Source organism: Peromyscus maniculatus, chromosome 1, assembly GCF_049852395.1.
Source record: "Peromyscus maniculatus bairdii isolate BWxNUB_F1_BW_parent chromosome 1, HU_Pman_BW_mat_3.1, whole genome shotgun sequence".
NCBI classification, from domain to species: Eukaryota; Metazoa; Chordata; class Mammalia; order Rodentia; family Cricetidae; genus Peromyscus; species Peromyscus maniculatus.
The window spans coordinates 92,693,237-92,711,922 of record NC_134852.1 but is presented as its reverse complement, the minus strand read 5'-3'; the positions used below and the strand labels follow the sequence as shown (position 1 = coordinate 92,711,922).

At 46.9% G+C, this 18,686-nt stretch overlaps 2 protein-coding genes across 13 annotated transcripts in view; both read left to right on the top strand.

Moving 5' to 3' along the window:
• Cpeb1 (cytoplasmic polyadenylation element binding protein 1) overlaps window positions 1-10,128 on the top strand; it is a 97,403-nt gene extending 87,275 nt beyond the window's left edge. For all 12 annotated transcript variants that reach the window (XM_076546087.1, XM_076546066.1, XM_076546078.1 and 9 more), the window contains 5 exons: window positions 618-754; window positions 4,229-4,427; window positions 5,851-5,945; window positions 6,509-6,589; window positions 8,705-10,128. In XM_076546087.1, the coding sequence (XP_076402202.1) occupies window positions 618-754; window positions 4,229-4,427; window positions 5,851-5,945; window positions 6,509-6,589; window positions 8,705-8,803 (611 nt within the window). In that variant the 3' untranslated portion in view covers window positions 8,804-10,128. The remainder of the gene's footprint in view (window positions 1-617; window positions 755-4,228; window positions 4,428-5,850; window positions 5,946-6,508; window positions 6,590-8,704) is intronic.
• A 1,750-nt stretch (window positions 10,129-11,878) lies between these two features.
• Window positions 11,879-14,766, top strand: Rps17 (ribosomal protein S17). Its single transcript, XM_006969980.4, has 5 exons — window positions 11,879-12,017; window positions 12,218-12,369; window positions 12,785-12,890; window positions 13,635-13,700; window positions 14,648-14,766. The coding sequence occupies exons 1-5, from the start codon at window positions 12,015-12,017 to the stop codon at window positions 14,726-14,728; spliced, it is 408 nt and encodes a 135-aa protein (XP_006970042.1). The 5' UTR covers window positions 11,879-12,014; the 3' UTR covers window positions 14,729-14,766.
• Window positions 14,767-18,686: the final 3,920 nt, after the last annotated feature.

The following is an 18,686-nucleotide window of genomic DNA, read 5'->3' as shown; positions in this document are numbered from 1 at the left end:
ACTCTGCCCCATCTTCGTTGAACTTGAACTGACAGTTTAATTAGGCTTTTAAAGTAATACCTGCATCCCCCGACAAACTATTCTTCTGGCTCTGCTGACCCGAGCATGCTCTGTGTTCTGGGGTAGAGAGCTGTGAAGTAGTAGGTGGGGTCTTCTGTTCCAGCTGACAGTTCTTTCCCTTAGCGAAATGGGATGTACATCTCTCTCCCTTAGCCTGGGCATAAGGTATAGTAAGTGCTTCGTTTGACAAGCCTTTTCAGGAGTAGAACAAAAATGTACTTTGGGATGAGGGATTTGGTTCAGTGGTAGAGTGCTTACCTAGCACACACAAGACTATAGGTTCAATCTACCTCAAAAAAAAAAATATATATATATATATATACACACATATATATACATGTACACACACACACATACACACACACACACACACACACACACACACACACACACACACACACACACATATATGTATCTATCTATCTATATCTATCTATCTATCTTGTACTTGAGGCTTCCTCCCTTAGAAGAAACTCCCTGCTCAAAGCCATGGCTCTTTGGCCACCATAGAGGATATTAAGGAATATTAAGGCGGCTTTTGCTTTCCTTGGGTATAGGGTATGTGTATTTGGTGTTTGAACTAGAGAAGTCTGTCCGGGCCTTGCTTCAGGCTTGTTCTCACGACCCGATGAGCCCAGATGGCCTGAGTGAATATTATTTCAAGATGTCCAGCCGAAGGATGCGCTGCAAAGAGGTGAGTTCGCTTGGTGTCCTATATTAGTTACTTTCTGTTGCTGTAGTAGTTTCTTTTTTTATTGCTATGATAAAACACCATGACCAAGGTAGCTTATAAAAGGAAACGTTCTCAGTTGGGTTTGCAGGTTCAGAGGGTTAGAGTCTGGGATGGTAAAGTGAAGGTATGGTAGCAAGAACGGCCAAGAGGTCACAGTGGGAACAGCATGAATATTTTTAACCCTCCAAGCCTGCCCCTAGTGACATACCACCTCCAACAAGACCACAGCTCCTAATCCTTCCTAAATAGGTCCACCAACTAGGGACCAAGCTTTCAAACATATGAGATACGAAGGCCATTCTCCTTTAAACCACCACAGTCACTGTGATTAGAATACCATGACCTAAGGCAACTTACATAAGAAGTAATTTGGGCTTATGAGTCCTGAAGGATAAGAGTACATCACAGTGGCACACACCTTTAATCCCAACACTCGGAGGCAGAGGCAGGCAGATCTCTGAGTTCAAGCCCAGCCCGGTCTACAAAGTGAGTTCCAGGACAGCCAGGGCTACACAGAGAAACCCTGTCTCAAAAAGAAAACAAAAATCAATATGACAGGACCAAAACGCTCACATCCTGTGCTATAAGAACAAGACAGAGAGAGCAAATTGGAAGTGGCAGGAAGATTTTAATCTCAAAGCCCACTCCAGTGACCCAATTCCTCTAGCAAAGCTATACCACCAAAAACTTCTCAAAGAGCACTACCAGTTGGCAACCGAGTTCAAATGCCAAGACTTTGGGGGACATTTCTCATTCAAACCACCACATATTCTTCCTGTGTCAAGATGATTGGCATATCATAGCACTAGATTTTTCTTGGAACCAGGGCAACAGTTCTTGCAGAGGCAAGGAATCTACTTTTCTTGTCCATGGCAAATACATTGCTATCTTCTAAATTACATTTTTCTTAAAAAAGCCAACTGTTGGCCTTGCTGAGGTGAAAGGGAAGTATGTGAAATGTGCATAGACAATCCTGGAACCAGTGGTGATTGAGCCCTCCTGGCCTCTTCTACTCTCTTCTGATCTACATTTAAATTTCAAACCTCACCTTAGAGATGAAATTGAAAGCAGCAACTTTCTCTTCTTAGACTAAACTGATAAAATCTACAGATATTTTCTCCTGGTTCTCAGACTGGGTAAGTAAATAAATTCCCATTCACACAAACCCAGCCATGGCTGCTTCACTCCCTCTCAGGGCTCTATTATATGTTACCAATATGTTGTCTTTTTATAAATGCTTGGCATAAGCCTTTGTGCCCTGAACATCATACTGATTTCACATTGGGGAACTCATTGCAGAGTCTTATCTCAGGATTACTGATTCATCTGGGTAGAGTTTAGGAATCCCTTGTAATCAGACTCCCCAAATGGTGCTAGTGGATAGAGTTTTGAGAACCACTTGTTTTGAGTTCAGGAATTGGTGTAGTGGTGTTTTTATTAGGCTGATTCCAAATCACTTTTGTGACATTAAACTACTGTGAAATTTCATTGCTCCATGGGAAGCTAAAAATATCTCTAATTAAAAAGATCAGTGCTTTCCAGGGGAGGGAGACATGACTAGGCAGAGCACAAAGGATTTTTTTGGGCTGTGAGTTGACATTCAGCTACCATTGCAGTGTTGTAAAAGTCATCACACATTTCCTCCAAACCAGTAATTCACAGAAAATGTGAAGAGAACCCAGTGTAAACTGTGGTCTTGAGGTAATAGTAATTGTCAGTGTAGGGTCATCGGAATGACCTTCTGATGCAGAATTTTGCTAGTTGAGGCTTGTGTGGGACAGAGAGTATGTGGGAAATGTCTGTTCTTAGTGTAGTTTTGCTGTGAACCTAAATCAACTGTTAGAAAGTAAAGTCTATTTTTAAAATCTGTGTCTTAAAGGGAGAAGTGCCCATTAGTAAGATGGTCATATCACTTTTAAATAATTCATTGACTGATCTGGTTCTTTGCTTTATAAAAGTTCCCCCATGTTTCTGCTGTCCAGTCTGACAGAAGTTGAAGTTGTTCATTCTCGGGCTCCCACAGTAACTCAGTTCCCTTCCTTCTCTCCTCACTTGTCTGGCCCTCAGACAACAGGCAGGAGCTCATCGTATCTAAGATGAATTCATGTATTCTTTCCTCCTTTGTCTCCTGCTTTCACACATGAGACTGTCACAGCTACAGGAATCGAGTCTGCCTCATGCCCACTCCCTCCTTACCACTTAGCAGAGACTAAGTCTCTCTGATGCACCAGCTGCAGGCTGACCCAGTTCTCTCACTTCTGTGACTGATTCTTTGTATGTCCCGACTGTTGTCCACTATTATCAACACAATTGACTCCCTCCTGTCGTCTTTCTATCTCAGATAATGTATTCATTTTCACCTGTCTAACCTCCTGTCCTATGTAGACCCTGTCTTCTTTGATATATCCTGTAACTCTGTATTCCCTGTGTGCAAAGTTAGCCTTTGTCATGAATTTGTGGGGCTGTTAGCTTCCCCTGGTACCTTCTACCAGGCTCTCCAAACCTCAGGCCCTGTAGGTCTAGATCGTGCCTGGTCCCTCCTTGCTTACCCACTCAGAAAGTCTGACTTCTACAGACTTCCATTGAAGAATATCTTTGCTTGTCACCTGTGACCATTGCCACCAGCCTTGTTGAGGTCTTCTTTTGAATTGTTTTTACCTCCTTGTGTTTGCCTCAGTTCTCTTCCTGTTTCAAAGCATTTTAAAAAGATCTTCACAAACTATTTTTCCAGAAATAGTTACTGGCATTTATAAGCCTACCTCATTGTAACACCCTCTGCCTGCTAGACTAGGTTTGACTCTGGGGTCAAGGGGACAGAAGACACAAGGTGTCAGCATTTGCCCTAGTGATGCTGAGCTTTGTAACACCTCAGATCTTTGTACATGGGTTTATACAGAGAGAGATGGCTTTATACACATGGGGTGGGGAAGAGGGAAGGAGGCGGGGAGAGAGAATGTTCCCACTATTGCTGGCACAAAGCCCTCTAAATACCTAGGTTTAGACCAGTAACCATCTCACTGATAAGCATTTTCACCCTTCTGTCCTTCATGCTCCTAGCTTTTAAATGTTCTATGAGTTCTACCTTTCACAGAACTCTTGTTTTCTTTCTTGAGAACTCATGCTCTGTTAGTTCCTGTGGCCCTTGGTTGGAATTACAGGATTGTGGGCCTGTCAGTTTGGTACTTGGTGCTTACTTTGCAGAATCAGCGAGTTCTGTTGTATTTTCTCTCACCATTATGAACACATGAACACAGGAAATTCAACTCAAGGATAAGGATGCCTTACTGGAAGCCTGTGTGCCTCAGATGGGGAACAGTGCCCTTTCATCCCTGCACAGCCTCAGCAGCTGCAGCTATGGTATCTAAAGCATGTGTTCTACTGTACAGGAGGCCCTCTGAAGCTGCGAGCTGATAAACCTTTGGGGGGCGTTTTCAGGTGCAGGTAATCCCTTGGGTCTTGGCTGACAGCAACTTTGTCTGGAGCCCATCTCAGAGGCTGGATCCAAGCAGGACGGTGTTTGTTGGTGCCTTGCACGGGATGCTCAATGCTGAGGCTCTGGCTGCCATCTTGAATGACCTATTTGGTGGAGTGGTGTATGCTGGGATTGACACAGATAAGCACAAGTACCCCATTGGTGAGTGTCCTACTTCTGTGTGGGAAGGCTTGGTGCCCCTGGGAGTAAATTAAGATTGTAATACTTACCTTTGAGAGTGGAGAGAGAACTGACCCACGTTTGCAGATCATCTTTTCCTCCAGAAGTTACCAGTACTGGCCCATCTGCATCTCGCTCTACTCCTGTTTCCCACCCTGGGGAAAAGGACGATTGTAGGATCTATGATAATATTGGTGAAAGAAGCTGGTTGAAATTCAAAGTGCACACACAGCTGCCAACCAGTTTGGGACACACTGTAGGTAGTATTGCACTTAAAGACTATACTTTACTGAGAACTTGACCAGTTTCCTTTATTAAAAGTTCTTCCAGACATGGTAGCACATGCCTGTTGTCCCAGCACTTGGTGGATCTCTGAGTTCAAAGCCAGCTTGGTCTACATAGCAAGTTCCAGGCCAATCAGAAATACATAGTGAGACTTTGTCAGGAAGGAAGGATCATTTGTTTCATTTTTACATCTTTGATGCTGTCTAGAGTAAGAGACAAGGTCAGATCAAAGGTGCTTTCTGGATAACTCAAAAACTGGTACAGCTGTTGAGCTGTTCTACCTTAAGGTAGTCTGTGTCCTGACCACTGAGTTTTGATCAGCTTTTCTGAGAAAGAAGGTTAGTTCCAGACTTGGTACTGTAATCTCAGTGATTGCGTTTGGAAATGGAGCAGACCTGAACTCTCTGATCAAGGCATATATAGTTAACCCACCTTCCCAGATACCTGGTCTACCCATCTGCACTGAATCTGGTCAAATGGAGAACCAGGACTTCAGAGTCTGTAGGGGCAGGCCGCACTTGGCAGGAGGGGGATTCTTCTGCTGGTTCCTAGTTCTCTAAGGTACCTCTGGGTCAGGCAAGGTTTGATTGCTATTTATACCACCTGAGCCCCTTTTCCTTCCCTGTATGTCTGCCTGCACAGGAGGAGCCCCTTCCCTTCTCTCTTTACTAAATGATTAACACTAACATGTCTTACAATGGTTACTGTCCAGTGTGATAGCCACCAACAGAAGGTGGCTGTTGAGTACTTGAAATGCAACTTCTCCTATGTGTTAAAATACCTTGAACACAACCGGGTAGTGGTGGCACACGCCTTTAATCCCAGCACTCGGGAGACAGAGGCAGGTGGTTCTCTGAATTCGAGGCCAGCCTGGGCTACAAAGCAAGTTTCATGACAGCCAGGGTACACAGAGAAACCCTGTCTCAGGACAAAACAAAACAAAACCACCACCAAAATCTATACCTTGAACACAGATAAAATAACCTATATTATTAAAGTTCTACTACTTTCGACTTGACTGTGACAACCACTCAATTAGAAATTTATGTCAGACCGTACTGGTGTAGAGCAGGGTTTCTTGAGTGTTTAAGAGAATTTGAACAGTGCCCGGTTTTCCTAGGGTCTGGTCGTGTGACTTTCAATAACCAACGTAGTTACCTGAAAGCAGTCAGCGCTGCTTTTGTGGAGATCAAAACCACCAAGTTTACCAAGAAGGTGAGTGGTTTATGCCCTTACTTTGAGAGAGATTTGGATCAGTTACAAAAAAAACAAGCATAGTTCCAAGATTAGGGCAATGAGCCCAACTGCAGAGTTAACCTGAGTTTTCAGGGTTTAAGGTGGGCTTGGTCTCTGGGGACTCAGGAGGAAGGGACCTAGACTGTTAGCTGCCTGAGTGGGAGTGGGTGTGGGTGAGGAGAAGTCCCCTCATTTTTATATTTATCTGAAATTGCTAAATAGATCGACTTTCTTTATCTTTTTTTTTAACCTGAATACTCTGAGCACTTCCCTGCTGCTAATTGATGGAACGCCAGGGTTCATTTTGCTGAGAAGATCAGGCAGTAAAGCCTGTGGTTGTCAAATGTTAGCAGCAACCAGCTCTGTCTCTGTAGGACATGAGTCTGTCTTCTAGTCTGTCCATATTAGGCCCTGGCCCACAATTCTGTCTAGCCTCCATTAGAACAAATAAACATCCTGCATCCCTGTGTGCTCAATAATACGCTCCTCAAACTCATCTGACCCATAGAGCCATTTTATCTCCCTCTGTTGATGTTCCTCAGGTTCAGATTGACCCCTATCTAGAAGATTCTCTGTGTCTTATCTGCAGTTCACAGCCTGGCCCTTTCTTCTGTCGAGATCAGGTGAGTTCTCTGGGCACTAGAAATGTCTACAAAGTTCATACCACAATACAAAAATATATTAAGGCACGTTTCTGACATTGAGTATTGGAGTTCTTGGGTAACTTGTGATGTCTGGGAGCATAGATAGAGACAACAGTCAAGAGGGCACACTGTAGATAGGTTGATCTACAACCTGGTGTGTCAGAATGCTTGTTTTCTCTTTTCCTTCCTGGGCTACTGCTGTACAGTGTGGCCATTGGTGATAGTGGGTGATTTTTGTTTTGTTTTGTTTTTTGGAAATGGTCTTACTGTTTAGTCCTACCTGACTTGGGACTCATGTAGCCAAGCTAGCCTTGAGCTTGCAACGAGCCTCTTTCTTACCCACTGCTCCTGCCTGAGCCTTCGTATCACTGGCATGTGTTACCATACCCAGATAGTGGTTTTATAGACATTGGGTAGTTGGATACCTATGAATAAAGCACTACTGATAACGTTTTCTAAGTCTGACAAGCATGTCCAATTACAGTCTCTGGTGCCATTTGCCTCAGAATAGCTGTGAATGCTGCCCAACCCAAAATTGTGATTTTAGGAGCCAACCTCCCCAACCCCCCCCCCCCCCACACACACACTTGTGAAGTGTTGGTTTGGTTTTGTATCTGGATTGCATGGTTCTCCAGTGTGAACCTTGAAGATGACAGCATTATGTTGCAATGCCAAAAGGTTTAGGTACACCTTGCTGGGACTGAGTTTTCCTTTATTTCTGAACTTCTGGACTGCTTTGGTATTTGTATCTGGGTTTCTAACCACACTCATCAAAGGTGGAAGCTACATGGGAACTTCCTCCTGGGTGTCTCTGGGTGGTGGAACATGGATGGATCTGGGTATGTTTGGCAGTCATTGATTTTCAGACTTGAATGTATGTACGTATCAGCTGATAACTTTGTTGAGATGAGAATCTGAGTCAGTGGATTTGGGTGGACCCTGAGAGTCTGTTTTTAATAAGTTGCTGAGTGGTGCTCTTGTTGCTGTTTTGAATGAACTTTTTTTAAACACATTAAAATATATTTTCATGCATGCATACAATATATTTTGATCATGTTCTACCCTACTTTTCTTAACTCCTTCCCATCCACTCCCTCTTAACTTCATCTTTTTGTTTTTTGTTGATGCTATTACTTTTTGTTTTTGTTTTTGAGACAGGGTTTCACCTCAGCCTGGGACTCACTATGTAAACCAGGCTGGCCTCAAACTCAGATTGGGCCTGCTTTTGCTTTCCAAGCACCACCTTGCTCAGCCTTTTTTTTTTTTTTTTTTAAATATCATGCCTAGTCCCAGTGTGCTACTTATATACTCATGGTAGTCCATCTACCAAGGGATAAACCCTTAAACTGACTTTCCTTCTTCCAGAAGCCATAAGCTGTCAGTAGCTCTCAGCTAGGAGTAGTGGCCTGTGAGCCTTTTCCCTGCCCATGCTGAAATGTTCATTGGGTTGGTCTTGTGCAGGCACAACCATTGGACCACATTCTGAAACCTTCTCTGGAATGTTCGGGAACCTTCCAGACTCGAGCAATTCATCTATGCTTAGTTTGTCTTACAGTGATGTTGTCATTGCATGGAGGCTGTAGATAGTCAAACCCAGGCCCCCACAGGAGCTCAGAGTAAGATTGGGCAGTAAGGTCAAGCACACAAGTGTCTTTCTAATCAGCTTCTATAGATCAGTGTCTTTCACAGTGAATCCTCAGTTTCAGATTCTTGGTAGGAGGTTATGACTGGTTTAAGATTATTCAGCTAGCAAAACCAGTCACTTCTCACTGAGAAGAGAAAGGCATGTCTGCTTATACTTGAATCTGTTACCAGTTCTTCACACATTCTCTCATGTTGGCAGCCATGAAATTCAACTGCTCTGTAGGTGAGAAGGGTGGGGAATTGGGAACCTGCATGGTCTCTGTACACCAGGAACCTAAAATGTTTGCATAAGGCTACACATGAAAACAAGATAGCATTTGCCTTAGAGCTCTATTACCATGAGAGGCCTAGCAGGAAGCATCTCTTCTAGCTCCACAGAAACTAGGGGCCTTCCATTTCCTCTTCCAAGTAGAACCTTTGTACCTGGTGCTAACGCTCTTTCTGTTTTAGGTTTGCTTCAAGTATTTTTGCCGAAGCTGCTGGCACTGGCGACACAGCATGGAAGGCCTGCGCCACCACAGCCCCCTGATGAGGAACCAGAAAAACTGAGATGCCAGCTAGAGAAGCTGGCCTTGCCCAGTGGCCTGTATTGCCCAAGGCTGGCAAATCAGGCCTGTACCCTGCACTGGCGCCCAAGGAGCTAGCTTTCTGCAGACAAGGGAAACTTGTAGTCACCTTTGTACTTGCTAAATCTGTCTTTGTTTCTGCACTAATTAATGCACAATGAGTTTTGTGAGGTTTTGTGTTCAGGGGGTGTGCCAGAGCAAGGACCCTCAGGCTCACCCTCAAGCAAATGTAGTTTTCCCAGATTCTAGTTCCTCATTTTGCAAATGAAAAGAAAAACAACAACAAACTGTGTGTCCAGGAGGTATTGACAGATGCCTACACCTAAGTTTATTTATTAAAGCGCTTTCTACATTCCTCGCAATACTGGCGGTGGTGATGCGCAGGTCTCATCCGTTCATTCTTGCAGTTGCCATACAGTGCCTTTCCTTTGTTTAACCCCCACCTGAACGGCATAAACTGAGTGTTCAGCTGGTGTTTTTTACTGTAAACAAACAAGGAGACTTTGCTCTTCATTTAAACCAAATCATATTTCATAGTTTACGCTCGAGGGTTTTTACTGGTTCCTTTTTACACTCCTTAAAACAGTTTTTAAGTCATTTGGAACAATAGATTTTTTTCTTTTCTGGCAGCTTTTAACATTATAGCAAATTTGTGTCTGGGGGACTGCTGGTCACAGTTGCAAATCAAAGCATTTGTAACCAAGGGAAAATTATTTTATTTAAAACTGGACCGGAGGGAAAAAATTACGTCTGAGCAGCTGCTGTATATAGTTTTAAATAGTTTGTCGCACCTTCTTACATTGCACTTATGTGGGGTGGGAAGGGTTGATAGAAGTTTTTAATCACAGTCACAGGACTTTTTCTTTTGTAACTGAGCTTAAAAATTAAAAAAAAAAAAAAGGGCTGCTTTTTGGTGGGGGCAGTTGAAGGCTCACAGGAGCCCTTTCTCTTAGAGGGGCAAGGACCCTTCCTTACATATTTTATTTGAAGAATGTATGAATCAACCGAGTTGACAAAAAAATGCTACTGGAATTTGCAAACTTGACTCTTTTCCTTTTTAATTTACTTACTCCTTGCCCCTCTTAGGGAAGCTGTGTGCCAAAGAACCAGTGTCCTAACCCCTCCTCCCTCCTGCTGAGCTGATGTTGCATTGTTGCATATCCCAGCTACTCTGTGGGTTTGTGAAGCTGTGTGTGAAGTCTCTACCTCATTGTTGTATATGCAGGCAAGACTGCACTCTACTACAGATGTGTGGAGTAAGCTGTGGTGTACTTTTTTTTGGCACATAATAAACACGTTGCAGCAAAATTGTGCTTTTGTCTTTGTGCCTGGGTGTGTGTGTGTGTGTGTGTGTGTGTGTGTGTGTGTGTGTGTGTGTAGCAAGCAGTAAGAGTCCAGGAAAAAAGTCCTCTTTTCTTGGATTTCCTGTAATGGGATTTCCAGTCCAGGGTGATGGTGGTGCAAGCATGTGGAAACCTGTCCTTATGTGGGACTTGTTACATCCTGGTCGGCCACTTTGGCCATCACCCAGGAGCCGGGTGATTACAGTCCAAAACAAGAGACCTGTATGCTTCAGTTCCTTGGCCATCCAGAATGCCAGAGGCACAACCACCACGGTGTCGAAGCCACTTGACCTCTGCCGTCCTGTGAGCCTTGGCATGTTTCTTCTCTTGGACTCGCTTGTGCTGATGTTATTCCTTTCTGAGTAGATGCTACTTTGCTGTTTTGATTCAGGCTCTGTCCTTGCCCCCGGAACTCCTTATGTAAACCAGCCTAGCCTCAAACTCAGAAACCCCTGCCTGTGAAGCAGGCAGGCATCCTAGTGCTGGGATTAAAGGTATGCACACTATACCTTGCAGTACTTGGATTTCCTTGACAGCCCTGACACTAGAGCTTTTGATACAGCTCCCAGGCTTTATGACAGGCACCATGGTTTTCAGGTAGAGAGGTTTTAAGTCAGCCTGCTGAACTGATCCTTTAGGAAACTAGTCTGAGGTAGAGGGACTCCTGTGTACTAAAGCATCCCTACTGTAAGGTGCAGAAACTCACTACTGGTCATGATCCACGAGTTCCCTTCCTGCCAGACTGTAAGATCTAGTCTCCATCTGAAGCCTGGCAGCTACTTCATTGGCATTTCACTGGTAAAGGTGAGCTTGTGCAACACTGAGGGCATCCTGACTCTGATCTCTTCAGTCTCTTCCTGCTCCTTAGGTCATGACATCTCCCTCCCTCCACGAGCAGCTTTCAGGGTACGGGCTTTCTGTGCTTCACCACCTGACCAGTGATACAGATGAGTTGAAGGTTGTGGCACAGCCGTGGCCCCTTGATACATCCAACGTGGCTGGCACAGTCTCATGTTAGGTTCGAGCCCAGGAGGACCTCATCCCAAGGAACAGCTAGACGAAAGGCCCTCCCTAGGCTGATGAGGGCACTGGGCCGTTGCTTAAGAGCCTGATTTGGGCCAGGGTATGGCAGAACAGCCAGAAGAAGCTGAAGGTTGGAGATAGTGTCTTAACTGGTTGGGGGCAGTAGAGCAAATTGAGATCTTAATTTGTTCACATAAACATTTGTTCACTTCCTGTGAGCCGGCCAATGTTTTAAGCACTGGAGGTTAACCCTTCCTGGTTAGCTCATTCCCTGCCTGAGAAAATAGAAGTCACTTGACGTGCTAAGGCGCTTAAGAACAGCTCCAATGCAGTGTTGTGCTGGGGTGTGAAGAAAAGCCCATCTGGTGAAGCGGTGTGTACAGTAACCCCGGGAAGTGAGAGGAGCCTCTCTCTCTAGTCAGGCTGGACCCTAAAAGCTCCGAGTGGAGCCACGCGCAAGGCGGAAGTCAGGAACGACTCCCTCTACTACTTCACCTTTCCAAAGCGCGGGCTTCCTGTCCGCCTCATCTTCTCAAGGCCTCGAAGCCCCTCATAGACTAAAGCACCCTCAAAGTCGAACAGAAGAAGCCTATCAAGCAGGGAACTTCACAGAGCGGAAACTAGGACGGCCGGGCTTCCTACGCTCGCACGCACGCGCAGACGCTCGCCCCGCCCGCCGCCCGACACGGACCCTCCACCCCGCCAGGGGGCGCTGCGACACACCGGCGAGCCGCGCGCCGCCCCAGCCGGGCGGAAGCGGCTTTCTGGCCTGCGCTTTATAGGCCTCTCTTGTGCTTCCTGTTTCCTCTTTTACCGGGACCCGTCAACATGGTAGGTGTTGGGCTCCGGGGCCTCCGTCCTTTCCAATCCGCGTCCATCCTGCGCCCGCCGCGGCCCCATCCCGCAGCGGGGAGCGCCGGGCCGGGCGTGCGCGGCGTCCGTCGGCCGGGCGCGCTCCCGCACGGAGCCCCGCGCTTGCTTCCCCCGCGGAAGGCGCGGGCTCGCCACTGATCTCTGCCCTCCGCCCTCAGGGCCGCGTCCGCACCAAGACTGTGAAGAAGGCGGCCCGGGTCATCATCGAGAAGTACTACACGCGCCTGGGCAATGACTTCCACACCAACAAGCGCGTGTGCGAGGAGATCGCCATCATCCCCAGCAAGAAACTCCGCAACAAGATAGCCGGGTGAGCGGGGGCCGCGCGGGCCGTCTCCCGGGCTCGGGTCCCCCCGGTGGTCCGGGAGGAGCGGGGGGTGTGGGCTTCCCCGGGGTGGGGACCGAGCTCCGCCCTCCGCACCTGGCTGCTCGGCTCTGCTGTGGTGTGCGTCGCTGTGACCACGCTGCACCAGAGCTGGGTCTCTCCCCAGTCCAGGCTCAGGGGCTGAGTGGTGATCCTGGGGGGAGGTTGGTCATCTGCGGGGCGTGCGTGTCCACAGTGGTGTGTGTGTGTGTGTGTGTGTGTGTGTGAGAGAGAGAGAGAGAGAGAGAGAGACAGACACACACACACACACACACACACACACTGGGTTCTGTGTGCGGACGCCCTGGGCACCGGCGGGGAGCCGGGGTGGTCACTGCCGTCCTGGCTTGTGTGCTTGCAGCTACGTCACGCATCTGATGAAGAGGATTCAGAGGGGTCCTGTGAGAGGCATCTCTATCAAGTTGCAGGAAGAAGAGAGAGAAAGGAGAGATAACTATGTTCCTGAGGTAAACTTGGTGGATCTTTCTCTGGACCTCCGTCCACTCAGTGAGAGGTCTGATTCATTTGGCTCCTCGGTGTTTTGATATGGGGTCTCATGGTGTAGGACAGGGTCACTTCTAATTAGTAAGATCCGCCTGCCTCTGCCCCCTGAGTGCTGGGGTTAGAGGCGTGAGCCTCCAGCTATAGACTTAGCTGGCTGGGAGTGTCTGTCATCTGCCTGTTTGTTACTCTTTCTGCCCCGGTCAAGTTGTTTGCTCATTTTCCACATGGGAGCCCAGTGAGCATGTCTCCTGGCTTGACCATATATCTCAAGTGTGGACTTTATCTTAAGGCTTTCTGAATACCCACTAGATAACTCTGGCATCAGAATAAAGCCGGGCGGTGGTGGTGCACGCCTTTAATCCCAGCATTTGGGAGGCAGAGGCAGGTGGATCTCTGAATTCAAGGTCAGCCTGGGCTACAAAGAAAATTCCAGGAGAGCCAAGACTGTTACACAGAGAAGCCCTATCTTGTTTTAAAAAAAAAAAAAAGGGAATGAAGCTGTCCAGGCACTGTGGTACATCCCTTTAGTCCCAGCACAGAAGGCAGGGCGGAGGGGTCTCTGAGCTTGAGGCCAGCCTGGACTACATAGAGTTCCAGGACAGCCCGAGACACCTGTCTGAAGGAAAGAAAAGCGAGGCCTGATCTTGCATGGAAGCAGAGGAGGAGGAAAATAACTCATTCATAATTTGGATTTTTCTCCTTCCTAGGTCTCAGCCCTGGATCAGGAGATCATTGAGGTAGATCCTGACACCAAGGAAATGCTGAAGCTTCTGGTGAGTGTGGCTGGTCCTGGTCGGGGGCCATGAGTGCTGGCTCTCTCACCCAGTTTTAAAATGGTTGTGGCTGCTTGTTCTGTGCGTATGCTATCTGAGTCCTTCGCATTTTTCTTTGTTCTGGGCCTGGCTCCTAAGTTGTCTTTGATTCCACTCTGGCTCTGTTACCTGCTTTTCTTAGAAACTCTTGATTCTAACTTCAGAAATGATCTCTTGTCTCATTTTCAGAATAGTCAGGCCCTGCTTAAGACAGTTGACAGGTGTCTTTGATGTGGCTTCTCTTTCCCCTTCTTTCATAAGTGGTAATGTGGGCTTCAGAGTCCAGCTGCTGTTGGTGATTTTGAGCACTTGGAGTCACTAACAAAGTACTCTCCCTATATCCCCGCCACCTGGCATTGGTGAGACCAGCAGTGTTGCAGCTGGAGCTTGCTGTGGATCTGCTCCTGAGGCAGCCTTAATTTCTCCAGAAACCATTTGACTCTGAACCATGCTGCCCTGGGTGCTGAGTGTGCTTGGCCTGATGGGAGCTAATCCACTCCTTGGTGCCTTGTCCGTCTGCTTGGATGTTGAGCAAATTGTAATACTTCTTGACTGGGGCTCCAAGCATGGTGCGGTGTGAGCACTGGTGTTCTTACAGCCTTGGATACACGGGCTATGGTAGGGATTACGGACAGGCAGTTAAGCTTTAGTTAGCAAGCGAGTGTTGACTCCTTGGGTGTGGAAGGCAGGTCTGGGCTTTGCAGTTTGTAGGCCTGTTTGTTCAGTGTGTCCTGGCTAGGAAGTGCCTGCCTGAAGAAGGTTACCGGGGGTGTGTTGTGTGTTGAACGATTGTTCCTGGGGGTGGGAAGCCCCTTGGCTGGCTTTAGTCCAGGCCCCAGTCTGGCGGGGCTGGTGCTAACCACAGGTCACCCTGGCCCACTCACGTCGAGTCTTGTGTTTCGTTGCAGGACTTCGGCAGCCTCTCTAACCTGCAGGTCACTCAGCCTACAGTTGGGATGAATTTCAAAACACCGCGTGGAGCCGTTTGAATCTGTTCTGTCATATTTTCAATAAACCTGAAAACAACTTTGCCTGTGTTGTCCTTGCTGCTGAGAAGGGTAGGAGGCCGATGCAGGAGCTCTCGGGACTAACTAGCCTGGCCATAGTCTGGGATAGAGCAGCCAGGAGCTGAGCACTAACCGGCCTGCGTGTGCAGACCTGGCCTAGGACTTGGAGAGCTCTAGTGTGCTCTCAGGACCTGGCAGAAGCTGCTTAGCTGCCAGCTCCCCCCAGTGTCTTGGATACACAGAGTTGGCACCAGCATTGCCCAGTTGGAGGACAGTGGTGTCAGCCAGGAAGGTGGGTGTGCCTGTTTGGTTTTGTGGGTGTTCTTTGACATTTCCTGTGTGAATACCACAGATGGCGCTGTTTGGCACAGAATTCCCATCTGTTGGGTTTTTATCTTTGAGCCCTAGAATTCAACAGAAAACTCTTCCCTTTTATAATTAGTAGGTTTCAAGTATTTGAGGCTAACCTGTACCTCATTTGGCATCTGTTTTACTACATGCTCCTTTTACTGGAATGTCCTACAAGGAGGACTTTGGCCCCCCAGTTCCCCAGCTGTAACTGAGATCCAGCACTTGGGAGAAAAAGATAGTTGGATGAGGCCAGAACACCCATTTATTGATAATTAAACAAAAGACAGAACTGACTTATGTAGACAGTGTTGTGTTTGCATGTATCCCTGCAGGCCAGAAGAGGGAGCCAGATCTCATTACAGATGGTTGTGAGCCACCACATGGTTGCTGGGAATTGAACTCAGGACCTCTGGAAGAACAGCCAGTGTTTTTAACCTCTGAGCTATCTCTCCAGCCCCAGAACTGACCTTTAACAAATATGATGAGTTTACTACCCATTGTCACTCAGGATTTGCCTTTAAAGTAGCTTCATGTGGAAAATTCATTGAATCAGTGCCTCAGATGTTCTATTACACTTACTTCTGGGATAGGTGGGTGGCTGTATTGACAAGATCTCATTGTGTAGCTATCCCTGGCTGGCCTCATACTCACAGAGCCCCGTCTACTTCCCAAGTGCCGGGACTAAAGTTATGTACCGCCACACCTGGCTTATTTCTATTTTATACACCTGTGCAATCTATCCGGCATTAAGTTACTCTGGATTATGCTGGCTGGTTTTATGTCAGCCTGACATGGGGTAGAGCAGTGTTCTCAACCTTCCTAATGCTGTGACCCTTGAATACAGTTCCTCGTGTTGTGGTGATCCCCTAGCCATAGTTACTTTAACTGCTTAACTAGTTTTGATACTGTTATGAATTATATAATGTAAATGTCTGATATGTAGGATATCTGATATGTTACCCTATAAAAAGGTTCTTCAGCCTCCCCATGAGGGTTTGAGAGCCACTGAGCCAGAGTCAATCAGAAGAGGGAACCTCAATTGAGTAAATGCCTTCATAAGATCTGCCTGTGAGACATTTTCTTAATTAGTGACTGATGGGGGAGGGCCCAGCCCATTGTGGGTGGTGCCATTCCTGAGCTGGTGGTCCTGGGTTCTCCAAGAAAGCAGACTGAGCAAGCCAGTAAGTAGCACCCCTCCATGGCCTCTGTGTCAGCTCCGGCCTCCAGGTTTCTGCTTTTGATATTACTGTTCTGAATTCCTTTGATGCACTGTGATGTGAACATGTAAGCCAAATAAGCCCTTCCTCCCCTGCTTTTGGTCATGGTGTTTGATCACAGCAATAGTGACCTTAGACAGGTTGGTGCCAGGATAGCGAGCTATCTGCTGTGACAGACCTGACTGTTGTTTTGGAGAGGGTTATGGAAGGTTGTGGAACTTCAGGCTAGAAAAGCCATTGAGTGTTGCTCAGTGAGCTGTTATGTGGGAGCTTGGCAGATGATGGAGGCCTGGATTGTGAAGTTCAGAGGGAAGCAAAGACCACCAGGCCTTTTGTGTGGAGTCTGTGATGTCAGAACACAGAAGCTGTGTTCCAGAAGCAGCCAGACTTGGTAGTGTAAGCATCATCCAGGTGGTCCTGGTTTTGAAGGCCTGAAGGGGTTATGGAGAGCAGCTGAGGCTTGGAACTGTAACAGGGCTGGAGCCCTGAAGAGAACCCAGGAGGCTGTTGGTGAAAGTGCAGCCCAATTGCAAGGGGCCATGGGATGACCACCAGGAACAGCAGCCGCAGTGGGGTGGAGCCAGCCTGACTGAGCCTAGAAAACACGCTGTGTGAACCAGGGAGGCTACATAGAAAGGGGACCCTAGGATGAGTGTGGCTTATAATAAGTTTTGGTTTTACTCAGTCACTGGGCAAGCCTCAGTGAAACATTTCACTATTAGGATAAGAATTTGTACTGTATCAAGCTGATAATTGAATGAATGAATGAATGAATGAATGAATGAATGAATGAATAAAAGAAAGCATGCTGTTTGCTCTTCACTGTCAAGTGTGTTAGCTGTGGAGCTGAGGACATCACCTCTGCTGCAGTTTTGATTGCCTCATGAATGTTTCCTGGCCTCTGTTGGATTTTGTCAAATGTTTTTTCAGAGTCTGTTCTTTATTGTCTTTGGGGGGTTGTTTACAATACGGTTCTTAGCTTGCTGTATTGGCAACAATACCTGAGATAATTACATGATAGAGTTCATTAACACACAAGCTTTAGGGGCCATTGAAGATCCGATCTAGGACTGGGGATGTAGCTCAGTGGTAGATCGCTGATCGACATGCATGGGCCTAGGTGTTCCCTCAGCACCATAAGCCAGGCTTGGCTTCACATGCTGTAATCCCAGCACTCTGCAAAGTAGAGGCAGAGGACCAGAAGTTCAAAGTCAGCCTGAGACACAAGACCCCATCTCAATAAGTAAGGTCTAAACTAAACCAATGACACATGGACTTTTGTGTGTAGCACCATCCTTACGTGGCTGAGATAAATGAAGTGTACTGTGGTGACTGGTCACTTGTTGCTGTACTCAGTTGCTAGTGTAGGGGGACTTTGACATCCTTAAGATACTCTGGTCTGTGGTTTTCTTGTGATATTATATGTGTGTGTGGGTGTGGCAGGCACACACATAGAGCTCACAGGACAACTTGTTGGGAGTCATTGGTTCTGTTCTTCCTGTGTGTGTATCCCAGGAATCCAGCTCAGGTAGGTAGTCATGGTCAGCAGCAGTGAGTGCCTTTACCCACGGAGCCATCCTGCCCACCCTTTTATGATAGATACTTTTGTCTGTCTGCCATAAGGGCGATGCTGACCTCACCAAATGAATTGAGAGATGTTTTCTTCTAGGGAAGAGTTTTGCGTTTCTTTTTTGTTGTGTTGTTCTCAAGACAGGGTTTCTCTATGTAGCCCTGGCTGTCCTGGAACTCTGTAGACCAGGCTGGCCTCGAACTCAGAGCTCCACCTGCCTCTGCTTCCTGAGTGCTCGGATTAAAGTCGTGTGCTGCCACCGTGCCCAGCAAGTTTTGCATTTCTTACTTGGTTTCATTCATTTTCATCTTTCTTAGGACTTCCTGGATTAACCTGAGCTGTCTGATTGTTGGCTTATAGCTCTTCCCGGCATTGCCCGAGAGCCCGCGGTGTGTCTAGACGGCTGGCAATGGGTCCCTTTCACTGATAATTTCAGCGGTTTAGCTCAAGTTTGCTAATCTATTCATCTATTTAAATTTTTAGTTTTACTTGGTTTTACACTTTTTACTTACTTCTGCTATAATTTTCTTTTTTCTGTTGCTGAGAACCAACGCAGGGCCTTGTGTATAGTAGGTGAGCTCCCTGCTCCTAAGTCTCAGCCCAGCCCTGGAGCCTTGGCTGTTTCCCTATTTCTGTGGCCGTGGGTTTCGTTTACTCCAGTGGAGCTTAGGTTATTGATCTGAGAGTTTTCTCTTTCGGTGTGTAATCTCTAGCCGTGAGTTCTTTCCCAAGCAAGGCTCTCTCTCACTGTTTTGCAATTGTTGGTCGGTTTTGGTCTTAGTATGGCCAGGTATCGCTTTGC